The 14,240-nt window shown below is 41.0% G+C and overlaps 1 protein-coding gene across 1 annotated transcript in view; it reads left to right on the forward strand.

The window, feature by feature from the left end:
- The window catches only part of LOC140482300 (coiled-coil domain-containing protein 89), a 31,066-nt gene extending 20,372 nt beyond the window's left edge, over positions 1-10,694 (forward strand). The window contains exons 6-7 of the mRNA XM_072579542.1: positions 4,854-4,953; positions 10,084-10,694. Of these exons, the coding sequence (XP_072435643.1) occupies positions 4,854-4,953; positions 10,084-10,170 (187 nt within the window). The 3' untranslated portion in view covers positions 10,171-10,694. The remainder of the gene's footprint in view (positions 1-4,853; positions 4,954-10,083) is intronic.
- Positions 10,695-14,240: the final 3,546 nt, after the last annotated feature.

Raw genomic sequence — 14,240 nt, forward strand, 5'->3', positions numbered from 1 at the left:
GGGCCACGGGAGTTAAGAAAAAAATCAATCCTTGTATGGCGCTTAAGACGGTTGGGAAAGCACGTAAAGTCCCTGCCTGTAGGGTGGAGACATCTCCAACGTCTACTAACCTCAATTGTATACATAAATCATCCAACTGTTTAGATTGTGAAGAAAGCTTTTTTGGGGGGTGCGCGGGGGGATTGCATTGAACATTCTATCCAGCACAGGATCCTCAAAGCATATAAACTTGCCCCCTACAATAATATGCCACGACACAAAGGCAATCAGCTTAGATCTTGCATCAGCCTCCAAACATTTAAGGGGATGGGCCGGAGGACAGTAGACGTTCAAAATATCATACTCCTCACCATGTATTAGGGCCTTAAGGATAACAAACCCACAATCCTCATCTTTAACATAATCTGTTAAATTAAATGGAAGATTCTTCTGGAAGAATATGGCCACTCCCCTGCTCTTAGTGTTAAAGGACAAGAAAAATACTCAATTAAACCCACCCTGCTGTAACTTTGTGTTCTGTGTCATTAAGGTGAGTCTCCTGCAACAGGGCAACATCCACCCTCTTCTTTTAAGGCTCAACAACATCTTCTTCCTTTTAACTGGCGAATGGATACCTGTAATATTTCAAGTGCACCATTTAAGAACACTGCTAGCCATGATCCTTTACAACCACCTTTAACATGCCAAGAGGAAGAATTTGACTTACAATACGCTGAGCATATACAAAAGAAGAGTCATGGAGTCTATTTGCAAAAAGACAAAAAACTAAACTTACTACGAAACATAAAAGGCACTTAATAGGGACTCTACCCCCTGCCCATAGAGAGTGCATACAGCTCCACCCCCACTCCAGCATCAACCGCAACCCAAACCCAAGCAATAGAAGGAAACAAACAAAACAGTGAGCACTCTGCCCATCCCCAACTACATATCAACACTAATCCAAATCGGAGAAAAAAAACCCAACAACACCAAGGAAAGAGTAACTTTACAGGAAATAAAGCAAAAAAATCCATTATTGTCCATGTCCATAAATCCATCCAAATTATTTTAAAGTGTCCAAGATGTTTTTCACTTGTTGCGAGGAGTCAAATGACTGCACAGTCTTCTCATGAGTAATGCAAAGCACCACTGGGTATCTCACCGAATATTGAATATCAAGGTCCCTTAGTTTTCTCTTAACCACTTCAAATGATTTCCTTTCATGGATCACCGCTGCAGAACAGTCCTGGAAAAACATTAAATAGGGTAGTTATGGTAGGGGATTTTAACTTTCCAAACATCGACTGGGACTGCCATAGTGTTAAAGGTTTAGATGGAGAGAATTTCTTAAGTGTGTGCAAGACAATTTTCTGATTCAGTATGTGGATGTACCTACGAGAGAAGGTGCAAAACTAGACCTACTCTTGGGAATTAAGGCAGGGCAGGTAACTGAGGTGTCAGTGGGGGAGCACTTTGGGACCAGTGACCATAATTCTATTAATTTTAAAATAGTGATGGAAAAGGATAGACCAGATTTAAAAGTTGAAGTTCTAAATTGGAGAAAGGCCAATTTTGATGGTATGCGGCAAGAACTTTCGAAAGCTGACTAGAGGCAGATGTTCACAGGTAAAGGGACAGCTGGAAAATGGGAAGCCTTCAGAAGTGAGATAACGAGAATCCAGAGAAAGTATATTCCTGTCAGGGTGAAAGGGAAGGCTGGTAGGTATAGGGAATACTGGATGACTAAAGAAATTGAGGGTTTGGTTAAGAAAAAGAAGGAAGCATAGGTCAGGTATAGACAGGATAGATTGAGTGAACCTTTAGAAGAGTATAAAGAAAGTAGGAGTATACTTAAGAGGGAAATCAGGAAGGCAAAATGGCGACATGAGATAGCTTTGGCAAATAAAATTAAGGAGAATTCAAAGGGTTTTTACAAATATATTAAGGACAAAAGGGTAACTAGGGAGATAATAGGGCCCCTCAAAGATCAGCAAGGCGGCCTTTGTGTGGAGCCACAGAAAATGGGGGAGATACTAAGTGAATATTTTGCATCAGTATTTACTGTGGAAAAGGATATTGAAGATGTAGACTGTAGGGAAATAGATGGTGACATCTTGCAAAATGTCCAGAATACAGAGGAGGAAGTGCTGGATGTCTTGAAACGGTTAAAAGTGGATAAATCCCCAGGACCTGATCAGGTGTACCCGAGAACTCCGTGGGAAGGTAGAGAAGTGATTGCTGGGCCTCTTGCTGAGATATTTGTATCATCGATAGTCACAGGTGGGGTGCTGGAAGACTGGAGGTTGGCAAACGTGGTGCCACTGTTTAAGAAGGGCGGTAAAGACAAGCCAGGGAACCATAGACCGATGGGTCTGACCTCGGTGGTGGGCAAGTTGTTGGAGGGAATCCTGAGGGACAGGATGTACATGTATTTGGAAATGCAAGGACTGATTCGGGATAGTCAGTTTGGCTTTGTGCATGGGAAATCATGTCTCACAAACTTGCTTTGAGTTTTTTGAAGAAGTAACAAAGAAGATTGATGAGGGCAGAGCAGTACATGTGATCTATATGGACTTCAGTAAGGCGTTTGACAAGGTTCACCATGGGAGACTGATTAGCAAGGTTAGATCTCATGGAATACAGGGAGAACTAGCCATTTGGATACAGAACTGGCTCAAAGGTGGAAGACAGAGGGTGGTGGTGGAGGGTTGTTTTTCAGACTGGAGGCCTGTGACCAGTGCAGTGCCACAAGGATCGGTGCTGGGCCCTCTACTTTTTGTCATTTACATGAATGATTTGGATGCGAGCATAAGAGGTACAGTTAGTAAGTTTGCAGATGACACCAAAATTGGAGGTGTAGTGGACAGCAAAGAGGGTTACCTCAGATTAAAACAGGATCTGGACCAGATAGGCCAAATAGCTGAGAAGTGGGAGATGGAGTTTAATTCAGATAAATGCGAGGTGCTGCATTTTGGGAAAGCAAATCTTAGCAGGACTTATACACTTCATGGTAAGGTCCTAGGGAGTGTTGCTGAACAAAGAGACCTTGGAGTGCAGGTTCATAGCTCCTTGAAAGTTGAGTTGCAGGTAGCTAGGATAGTGAAGAAGGCGTTTGGTATGCTTTCCTTTATTGGTCAAATATTGAGTACAGGAGTTGGGAGGTCATATTGCGGCTGTATAGGTCATTGGTTTGGCCACTGTTGGAATATTGCATGCAATTCTGGTCTCCTTCCTCTCGGAAAGATGTTGTAAAACTTGAAAGGGTTCAGAAAAGATTTACAAGGATGTTGCCAGGGTTGGAGGATCTGAGCTACAGGGAGAGGCTGAACAGGCTGGGGCTGTTTTCCCTGGAGCTTCAGAGGCTGAGGGGTGACCTTAAAGAGGTTTACAAAATTATGAGGGGCATGGATAGGATAAATAGACAAAGTCTTTTCCCTGGGGTTGGAGAGTGCAGAACTAGAGGGCATAGGTTTAGAGTGAGAGGGGAAAGATATAAAAGAGACCTAAGAGGCAACTTTTTCACGCATGTGTATGGAATGAGCTGCCAGAGGATGTGGTGGAGGCTGGTACAATTGCAACTTTTAAGAGGCATTTGGATGTGTATATGAATAGGAAGGGTTAGGAGGGATGTGGCCGGGTGCTGGCAGATGGGACTAGATTGGGTTGGGATATCTGGTCGGCATGGACGGGTTGGACCGAAGGGTCTGTTTCCATGCTGTACATCTCTTTGACTCTATTATCTTAGTTCCCTGATAGGTCACAGCCTGTGGGTCTTTCCCCAATCTTCTAGAAGATTCCATGACACTCTGCTTGTCCCTGTAGCACTGAAATTGTACCAGGATCAGGCAGGGGTGCCGATCCAGGCCCGATCTGTGCACCACAACCCGGTGAGCTCTGTCAACATTCACCCAGTCCGCCTTGGCATCCCAACCAAGAAACTGTGGCAGCCAGTCTTCAAAAAAGCTTACTGGCTGCCCACCTTCCACTCCCTTTGGCAGCCCAACAACCTGGATATTCTTCCTCCTACCTCTGTTTTCCAAATCGTCACCCTGTTCAGTCAAGGTCCGAACCTGTTTCTCAAGGCCCTGCACCTGCCTGCGTTGGGGTGCAGGGCTCAGCAAGGCAGATCTACTCAGATCGCCATCATTTTGGATTCCCTGTCTTACATATTTAAAAGAGTCAACTTATAAACTTAATTTTCAAACAAAAGGACTTGGAGTTATTTGACAATAGAGATCAACCAAGAAAAGCAAAAATGTAATAAAGTAAGAAAAATCTGGAAGAAAACCTATTTATTGTGAGATCCAACTATGTCTTAACTGAAGCTTTTATAAAATTAATATTTTGTTGTGAAGCTATTATATTTAAATATACTTCCCATTTGTTTTGAATTTGATTAATACAAAATGAGAAACTGCAAGAGGTCAGTGTCTGTGGATGCAACCAATAATATTGAAATCACAGCTGCTATAAAAGTACATCATTTTCTGACCGTAAGTTCCCTGAGTGTCATCACCGGGATGCTTTTGTATCGCTCTCACAAAGTAATTCAGTTTTACAGCAAGTGGTCATCGACATGGGAGATTTTCTCAATCTTTTGTGTAGTTACTATGCTACATGTTGATTAATTAGGAGGTAGTAGAAATGTTTTACCATCAAAGTAAAATTAAAAATTGTTAAGCATAAAAAGAAAATGACATGCAACGAATTTAGTAGGGGTTGCTTATCCATCATACAATTATGTTATGTGTGTAAAACAATTCTTGACCATAAAATACATCATTGCTTTGAATGATTGTTTTCAAATCATTTGGGCAGTAATAACTGTATTTCTGTTACATGTTTCATTGAGCAAGTGCTTTGTATTTCAGGTTTCAATATGAAGCTGCAGTGGTAAATTCAAATGTAAAGGTCAAGGAGTTACAGCAACAGTACCAGAAATCTCAAGAGGCTTATGCTGACTTGGAAAGGGTATAGTAAACTTTGGCTATAAACCTGCATAACACTTTCTTATGTTTTTGTTACTTGTGCTGTCACATGTCATACATTATTCTTGAAAGAGTTAGACTTCCTGGTCAAATATAAAGATAAGTATCTCTCAGACAAACCACTTAAAGAGAAAAGAGTGAGCAACCTACTACTTTAACCAGAAACGTGCCTGTCTTTCAAACTTAGGAAAGTGCATTTCTAATATCATTTCTAATATAAAAAGTATTTTAAGATGTTAGAGAATAACATTTGTACATTGCTTCAAATATGCCAATATTTCACATACATACAAACATATAAAATAAGGCCAGAGGTAGGCCATTTGGCTCTTCAAGCCTGTTCCATTATTCAATAAGATCACGAGTGATGTGTTTATATTCCAAATTCCCATCTATCTTCTGATAATCTTTGATTCCCTTGCCTAAGAAGAATCTATTTACTGCCTTAAAAGTATTCAATGACCCCCACCTCCTCTACGTTGGTGAGGCAGAAAGTTCCAAAGTTGTACAACCCTCTGAAAGAAAGTAGTTTCTCTAATCTCTGTCCTAAAAAGATGACCTGTAATTTTCAAACAGCATCCCCTAGTTTTGGACTCACCCACAAATGGAAACATTCTTTCCACGTCTCCCTTGTCAAGCCCATTCGGGACCTCTTAAGTTTCAAATAAATCATCAGTCATTCTTCCAACAACAAGCCCGGGTATCAATCTAGCAAACTTCCCCTGAATTTCTTCCAATGGATTAGCATCCTTCTATAAATACGGAGACTGAAATTGCATAAAATATTCAAGATATGGTGTCACTGATACCTTATGTAATTGCAGCACAACGTCCTTACTTTTATGCTCAAATCTGGTCAATATTCCAGTCGCCTTCTCAATCACATGCTGAACCTGCATAGTAACATTTTATGATACAGATTTCTCTGCATGTCAGAAATTTGCACTCATTCGCTGATCGAATAATATTCTGCATTTAGTTCATCCTGCCAAAGTGAACTACTTAGACATTTTCCCATTTTACTCCACCTCGTAGAGTTTTGCCCACTAATTCAACCTATCTTGATTGATCTACATCCTTGTTTAATCATCTTCACAACATCCTTTCCTATGTTTTATGTCATGGTTCAATGTTTTTCATTATTCACTCATGAGGTGGGTGCATTGCTAACCAGGTGAGCACTTACTTACCCTTGTGAAGTTGCCTTTTTGAACCGCTATAGTCTGCATGCTGTAGGTAGACCCACCATTAGGGAAAGAACTCCAAAATTTTGACTCAACTATACATTGAAGAAGCAACAGTCTATTTTCTGGCTTGGAATGGAACTTCCAGGTGTGGTATTCCCACATATCTGCTGTCTTTATCCTTCCAGATGAAAGTGTGCATTTGAAAATTGCTGTCTGAGGAGTCGTGGTGAAATTCTGTAGTGCAACTTATAGATGGCACAGTCTTGGTGGTGGAGGAAGAGCATATATGTGGATGTGATACCAGTCAAGCAGGCTGCTTTGTCCTGATGTCAAGTTTCTTATGTGGTCTTGGGGACTCATTCAGGCTGGTTGGGGAGGGCGATTCCATTACACTTTTGATTTGTGTCTTGGTAGACAAGCTTTGTTCAGTCTGGAGGTCAGTTGCTGTACAGGACCTCTAATCTTTTTCATCAAGAAATAAACTGTATTTATTTCAATGCAAGGGGCCTAACGGGGAAGGCAGATGAACTCAGGGCATGGTTAGGAACATGGGACTGGGATATCATAGCAATTATAGAAACATGGCTCAGGGATGGGCAGGACTGGCAGCTTAATGTTCCAGGATACAAATGCTACAGGAAGGATAGAAAGGGAGACAAGAGAGGAGGGAGAGTGGCGTTTTTGATAAGGGATAGCATTATAGCTGTGCTGAGGGAAGATATCCCTGGAAATACATCCAGGGAAGTTATTTGGGTGGTACTGAGAAATAAGAAAGGGATGATCACCTTATTGGGATTGTATTATAGACCCCCCCCCCAATAGTCAGAGGGAAATTGAAAAACAAACTTGTAAGGAGATCTCAGCTATCTATAAGAATAATAGGGTGGTTATGGTAGGGGATTTTAACTTTCCAAACATCGACTGGGACTGCCATAGTGTTAAGGGTTTAGATGAAGAGGAATTTGTTTAGTGTGTACAAGGAAATTTTCTGTTTCAGTATGTGGATGTACCTACTAGAGAAGGTGCAAAACTTGACCCACTCTTGGGAGGTAAGGCAGGGTGACTGAGGTGTCAATGGGGGAGCACTTTGGGGCCAGCCACTATAATTCTATTAGTTTTAAAATAGTGATGGTAAAGGTTAGACCAGATCTAAAAGTTAAAGTTCTATATTGGAGGATGGCTAATTTTGATGTTAGTAGGCACGAACTTTCGAAAGCTGATTGAGGGCAGATGTTCTCAGGTAAAGAGAGGAATGGAAAATGGGAAGCCTTCAAAAATGAGAAAATAAGAGTCCAGAGACAATATAGTCCTGTTAGGGTGAAAGGAAAGGCTGGTAGATATAGGGAATGTTGGATGACTAAGGAAATTGAGGATTTGGTTAAGAAAAAGAAGGAAGTATATGTCAAGTATAGACAGGATAGATCGAATGAATCCTTAGGAGAGTAAAAAAGCAGTAGGAGATTACATAAGAGGGAAATCAGGAGGGCAAAAAAGGGACATGAGACAGCTGTGGCAAATAGAGTTAAGGAGAATCCAAAGGGTTTTTACAAATACATTAAGGACAAAAGGGTAACTAGGGAAAGAATAACACCCATCAAAGATCAGCAAGGCACAGGAGCCGCAGGAGATGGGGGACATACTACACAAGTATTTTGCATTAGTGTTTACTGTGGAAAAGGACATGGAAAGTATAGAATGTAGGGAAATAGAAGGTGACATCTTGAAAAATGTCCTTTTTACAGAGGAGGAAGTGCTGGATGTCTTGAAACACACAAAAATAGATAAATCCCCAGGACCTGATTAGGTGTATCCTAGAACTCTGTGGGAAGCTAGGGAAGTGATTGCTGGGCCTCTTGCTGAGATATTTGTGTCATTGATAGTCACAAGTGAAGTGCTGGAAGGCTGGAGGTTGGCAAACCTGGTGCCGCTGTTTAAGAAGCGTGGTAAAAACTATAAACTAGTGAGCCTGACGTCGGTGGTGGGCAAGGTGTTGGAGGGAATCCTGAGGGACAGGATGTACATGTATTTGGAAAGGCAAGGACTGATTAGGGATAGTCAACATGGCTTTGTGGGAAATCATGTTTGACAAACTTGATTGAGTTTTTTGAAGTAACAAAGAGGATTGATGAGGGCAGTACGGTGGACGTGATCTATGTGGATGTGATCTATATTGACTTTAGTAAGGCATTCAACAAGGTTCCCTATGGGAGACTGGTTAGCAAGGTTAGATCTTGTGGAATACAGGGAGAACTAAGTATCTGGATACCGAACTGGCTCAAAGGTAGAAGATGGAGGGTGGTGGTGGAGGATTGTTTTTCAGAATGGAAGCCTGTGACCAGTGGAATGCCACAAGGATCGGTGCTGGGTCCACGGCTTTTTGTCATTTATATAAATGACTTGGATGTGAGCATAAAGGCTATAGTTAGTAAGTTTGCAAATGACACCAAAATTGGAGGTGTAGTGGACAGCAAAGAAAGTTACCTCTGATTAGATCAGATGGGCCAATGGGCTGAGAGGTGGCAGATGGAGTTTAATTAGATAAATGTGATGTGCTGCATTTTGGGAAAGCAAATCTTAGCAGGGCTTACACGCTGCAGGTTCATAACTCCTTAAAAGTGGAGTTGCTGGTAGATAGGATAGTGAAGAAGGCGTTTGGTATGCTTTCCTTTATTGGTCAGAGTATTGATTACAGGAGTTGGGAGGTCATGTTGTGGCTGTCCAGGACATTGGTTAGGCCACTGTTGGCATATTGCATGCAATTCTGGTCTCCTTCCTATCAGAAGGATGTTGTGAAACTTGAAAGGGTTCAGAAAAGATTTACAAAGATGTTGCTAGGATTGGAGGATTTGAGCTATAGGTTGAATAGACTAGGGCTGTTTTCCTTGGAGCATTGGAGGCTGTGGGGTGACCTTAGAGGTTTATAAAATTATGAGGGGCATGGATAGGATAAACAGACAAAGTCTCTTTCCTGAAGTGGGGGAGTCCAAAACTAGAGGGCATAGTTTTAGGGTGAGAGGGGAAAGATATAAAAGAGACCTAAGGGGCAACGTTTTCACCCTGGTACGAGTATGGAATGAGCTGCCAGGGGAAGTGGTGGAGGCTAGTACAATTGCAACATTTTAAAGGCATCTGGATGGGCATATGAATAGGAAGGGTTTGGAGGGATATGGGCCAGGTGCTGGCAGGTGGGACTAGATTGGGTTGGGATATCTGGTCGGCTTGGACGAGTTGGACCGAAAGGTCTGTTTCCGTGCTGTATATGTCTATGACTCTAATAGCCACAATTGGGTAGAACAGTTAGGGGGAGGTGTTTTGTGCTGTCCATCATTTGTCTCATTACCCTTGTGAGGTGAGGATCCTGAGTCTGACAACCCAAGCAGGGTCTAGACTGATAATGGAGGCTACCCTTGACATTCTGTACCAGAAAACCCTGAGTAAAGGCTTGATCTTGATGACGGAGACCTACTGCCAGCAATAACAAACATCCTAGCATTGTGTCTCTGTTAAATAGTATGGCAAGACAGCAGTCCTGTAAGCGTTATCTCTGGCTAAGGGGCCAAAATGCAAAAAGGCAAGACAGTGTAAGGTGTAGTTGTATCGAGCATCCAGGTAATCTTAGAGTGAATTCATGCTCTCGGAGCAGTTGAAGAGTCTGGAGATGTAACATGGTCCCAACAATGAACAGGATGCATTTTCCTGAGCAAAGTGTAGTTGCTGCAGCAATTACAATGTTATTTGCCAATGCAGCATTAAAGTGCAGAAACATCCTGTAAGTGATCAGAAATATGTCATACAGGTTCTTAGACACTGGCACATTTAGATGCAATGAATGAGTTGTTTGTGAGAGACAGACTGGTGTCCATGTAAATGTTTCAAACATAGACATCATTTGGAACAAGTGGTATTCACAACTTTTCTTTTAATAGGAATTTGAAGCTTTCAAAAAGCACAGCAATGACCTGCTAACTAAAGAAAAGGAAGTGAATGAAAAAATACGTCATCTGATTGAGTGATGTCAGATTTCTACAAATGTATTTTACCTCATGTTTAACAATAAGTTGACTGTCTTTATTGACTTGCAACAAGAACAATTTTAGTGACCTACTTTTGAAATAGTTTACCTTCTCCGTGCAAATATTATACATTACAGGTAAAACCCAGTTCTGGGGTTTTGTTGTTAAGATGCTGTCTTCCCTATTTTTGTGCTGTAACCAATCTTATAGTCTCCCTTACTACTTTACTGCAGAAAACTATAGCAACAGAAAAAATAAATACGAAAAATATGTTGTAAGCTCAGGGAGTCTCAGTCTAAAAATGGGATGTAAGATTTTCAATTAGAAAATAAACTATTATTTGAATGAGAAAATTATTTTTTTCATTGTTAATCCTGTTGATTTAAAAGCAAGTATTCAGATTGCTGTTTGTTTTAACGTTATGTTTTTTAAGGGCAGGAAAACAATTGTGCCGTGCATCTGCAATTTGACTGTAATACCAATTGCACATAAAAATTTCTAATAAAACAGGTTTTATGAATTTACCATCTATTTGTTTTATCTACATAGAATATTGCATCCTAAGAAATTTATTTTTTTCACATTCCTATCTACAATAACACTTTTGTATTCAATTATCTGCTACAAGAGGAACACTTCAATTTAGCCTACTAATCTATAAATATCTCTGATTAACCAATATGCAATGTAAAAAGTTATTAATTGAGTTTAGTTAATTCCACTGATGTCAAAGGAACTAAATATCAGAAACCACACCATCTCAGATGAATTTCAAAATTGACTTTTTACACAGCAAGGCATAATATTTTCAGAATTCAAATTTATGTCACTGCAAGCAATTTTGTGGCCAGAATCAATAACTTTAAGGTCTTTTGATTTACCAGCAACAATTCTTCCTTTTCAATTTTCACTTTGTGCTTTCAGACTTTCCAATCCTGTTATGATCCCTGGAATGGTAGGTCTAACATATGAGGAACGGCTGAGGATCTTGGGATTGTATTCATTGGAGTTTAGAAGATTAAGGGGAGACTTAATAGAGACGTACAAGATAATACATGGCTTGGAAAGGGTGGATGCTAGGAAATTGTTTCCGTTAGGTGAGGAGACTAGGACCCGTGGACACAGCCTTAGAATTAGAGGGGGTAAATTCAGAACAGAAATGCGGAGACATTTCTTCAGCCAGAGCATGGTGGGCCTGTGGAATTCATTGCCGCAGAGTGCAGTGGAGGTCGGGACACTAAATGTCTTCAAGGCAGAGATTGATAGATTCTTGTTGTTAAGGGGAATTAAGGGCTACGGAGAGAATGCGGGTAAGTGGAGTTGAAGTGCCCGTCAGCCATGATTGAATGGCGGAGTGGACTCGATGGGCCGAATGGCCTTGCTTCCACTCCTATGTCTTATGGTCTTATGGAAAAGGAGAACTATGCAGGAAATATTTAGATTTCCTAGCAAAAGGCCCTGCACCTAATGCAAGCACAAGCCTTGCTCTACACATTTGGAAGCCCTTCAGAAATTCAGGGCAACAGACTGGAGATAGATTTTCTTGTAGTAACTGGAAGTGAGAAGAGGAAAGTAGACACTAAAATAACTTTCAAAGCAGATATCGAAACTTTTAATACCCAAATTAGATAGGTACTGTACAGTGCAAAACCTGGAACACCTCAGTTTTGAGTTAGGATTTCTGCTATATTCCCTTAAGTCAGTTAAGTTGGCACTGGTATGGGTAAATCAATCACTGCAGTCACATCAGGTGGAAAGTACAGTTGTGACAAAAAGATATAGCTTCGACTATAATGTTTCATATAATCAATCGCCTGGTAATAACCACAACATAAAGTCATAAATGACTGATCAGTTTTCTCATCATCAACTCTTACTTCAGCATGCAAAATTGTCTGATAAAAGCGGGCTCTATTAAACACAAGCTATGCCAGTTAGCTGCTTCGCAGAATGACAGTTCTGATAAAGTAAAACAATAGAAAATAAATTCTGTGCTGTGGCATGTTTTGTTTTGTGAAATGACATAGTCCCTAAACAGGGTACTTTTGGCAATAGCTGAAATATTACCAAAATATGAAACAAAATCAAAAAAAGTGCTAGAAAACCTATGCAGGTCTGGCAGCATCTGTGGAGAGAAATCAGAGTTAAGTTTTGGATTCAGTGATCCTTCAATACAGTACCAAAGTGTATTGGCCTAGAAATTCCTGAGGTGCTTGCGATTTTTGAGAAGATTTGTAGCTCAGGTTGTAAGTTTGCTCACTGAGCTGGAAGATTTGTTCTCCGAAGTTTCATCACCATAATAGGTAGCATCATCAGTGAGCCTCCGATGAAGCGCTGGTGTTCTGTCCAGCTTTCTATTTATGTGTCTTGGTCTGAAGTGGTGGATGATATCACTTCCGGTTCTTTTTCTGAGAGATTGGTAAATAGGGTTCAAATTGATGTGTTTGTTAATTGAATTCCAGTTTGAGTGCCAGGCCTCTAGAAATTCCTGTGCGTGCCTTTGTTCAGCCTGTCCCAGGATGGGTGTATTGTCCTAGTTGAACTAGTGTCCCTTTTCATGTAGGGATACTAGTGATAGTTGGTCCTGTCTTTTGGTGGCTAGTTGCTGCTTGTGTATCCTGGTGGCTGGTTTCCTGCCCGTGAGTCTTTTGTAATGTTTGTTGCAGTCCTTACAGAGTATTTTGTATATGATGTTCATTCTGCTGGTTGTTTGTACAGAGTCCTTTAGATTCATCAAGAGCTGTTTCACTGTGGCGGTAAGTATGTTGGCTACCATGATGCCAAGTGACTGAAGTAGAAGTCTGGTTGTAATCTCCAAGATGGCTTTAATGTATAGTCGTGTGGCTAGAGTCTCTGGGCATGTTGTGTCGCCTTGTTTAGTTTCATTGTGTAAGATTCGGCAGACTGTGTTTATCAGGTACCCATTGTTCTTGAATACATTATATAGGTGCTGTGGCTTGTTTAAATAATGTCCTGATACAGCTCTGTTTGTGGGTGTTGAGATGATTGCTCTTGTAGTTCAGTATCTGGTCTGTGTGTGTTGCTTTCCTGTAGACGTTGGTCTGCAGCTCTCCACTGGCTTTTCATTCTACTGTGACATTGAGGAAGAGGAATCTGTTGTTCTCTTCCTCTTTGGTGAACCTTATACCAGTAAGGATGTTGTTTATGTTTGTGGGTTTCTTCTAATTTGTTCCATTTCGTGATGACAAAGGTGTCATCTGCATAACTGCTTCTGACAAGAATCCTGATTTAGTGATCGCTTAGGTGTCCCATTGATTTGTTTGTAGGTTTTGTCATTGAAGGTGAAGTGGTTAGTGAGACACAGGTCTACTAACTTGAGGATGCTGTTCTTGTTGATGGAGTTGGTGCCATACGGTGTTTGTTACTTGGTTCATTTAGTAGTGAGGCCAGTGTTTCTTTGGCCAGGGTGATGTTTATTGATGTGAATAGGGCTGTCACATTGAAGGAAACTATGACCTCACTGTCCCTTACCTTGGTGTCTTTGATGATGTTTAGGAGTTCCTGAGTTGGGTGGACGGAGTGGCGTGAGTCTTCTACTAAGTATTTCAGTTTGTGTTGGAGTTCCTGTGCTTCTGTATGTCGGAGTGCCGGAAACTGAGACTATCACAAGACAAAGAAAAGGACAGCCCTACACAAAAAACTGGACAACACGGATAATTCAGAGACTTGGGTAAAGAACCTGCTGGACCGACCACTCAGATACAGGAAAAACTGTCCTAGTACGAGGGATGAACTACAGCTACAGGGACACGGACAAAAAGGACTTCCTAGCAGCGGAAAGACAACGGACTAACTGAAAGACAACGGACTAACTGAAGAAATCCAGCAGACCATCAGACATACAGTAGTACCAACACCAAGCAGAAATAAAGAAGTGAACACCCTCAACATGAAGGGAAAGCCTTGGAAGGTGTCAAAAGATAGAAATATTGTAATCCTACTGCAGACAAAGGCATTTGAGCATCATCCTGAACAGAACAATACATTGAAAAAGCAAACATACTACTCGCAAATACCGACACCTACCAACAAATGGCAATTGACCTGAC

This window comes from Chiloscyllium punctatum, chromosome 10 (genome assembly GCF_047496795.1).
Source record: "Chiloscyllium punctatum isolate Juve2018m chromosome 10, sChiPun1.3, whole genome shotgun sequence".
In the NCBI taxonomy this organism is placed as follows: Eukaryota; Metazoa; Chordata; class Chondrichthyes; order Orectolobiformes; family Hemiscylliidae; genus Chiloscyllium; species Chiloscyllium punctatum.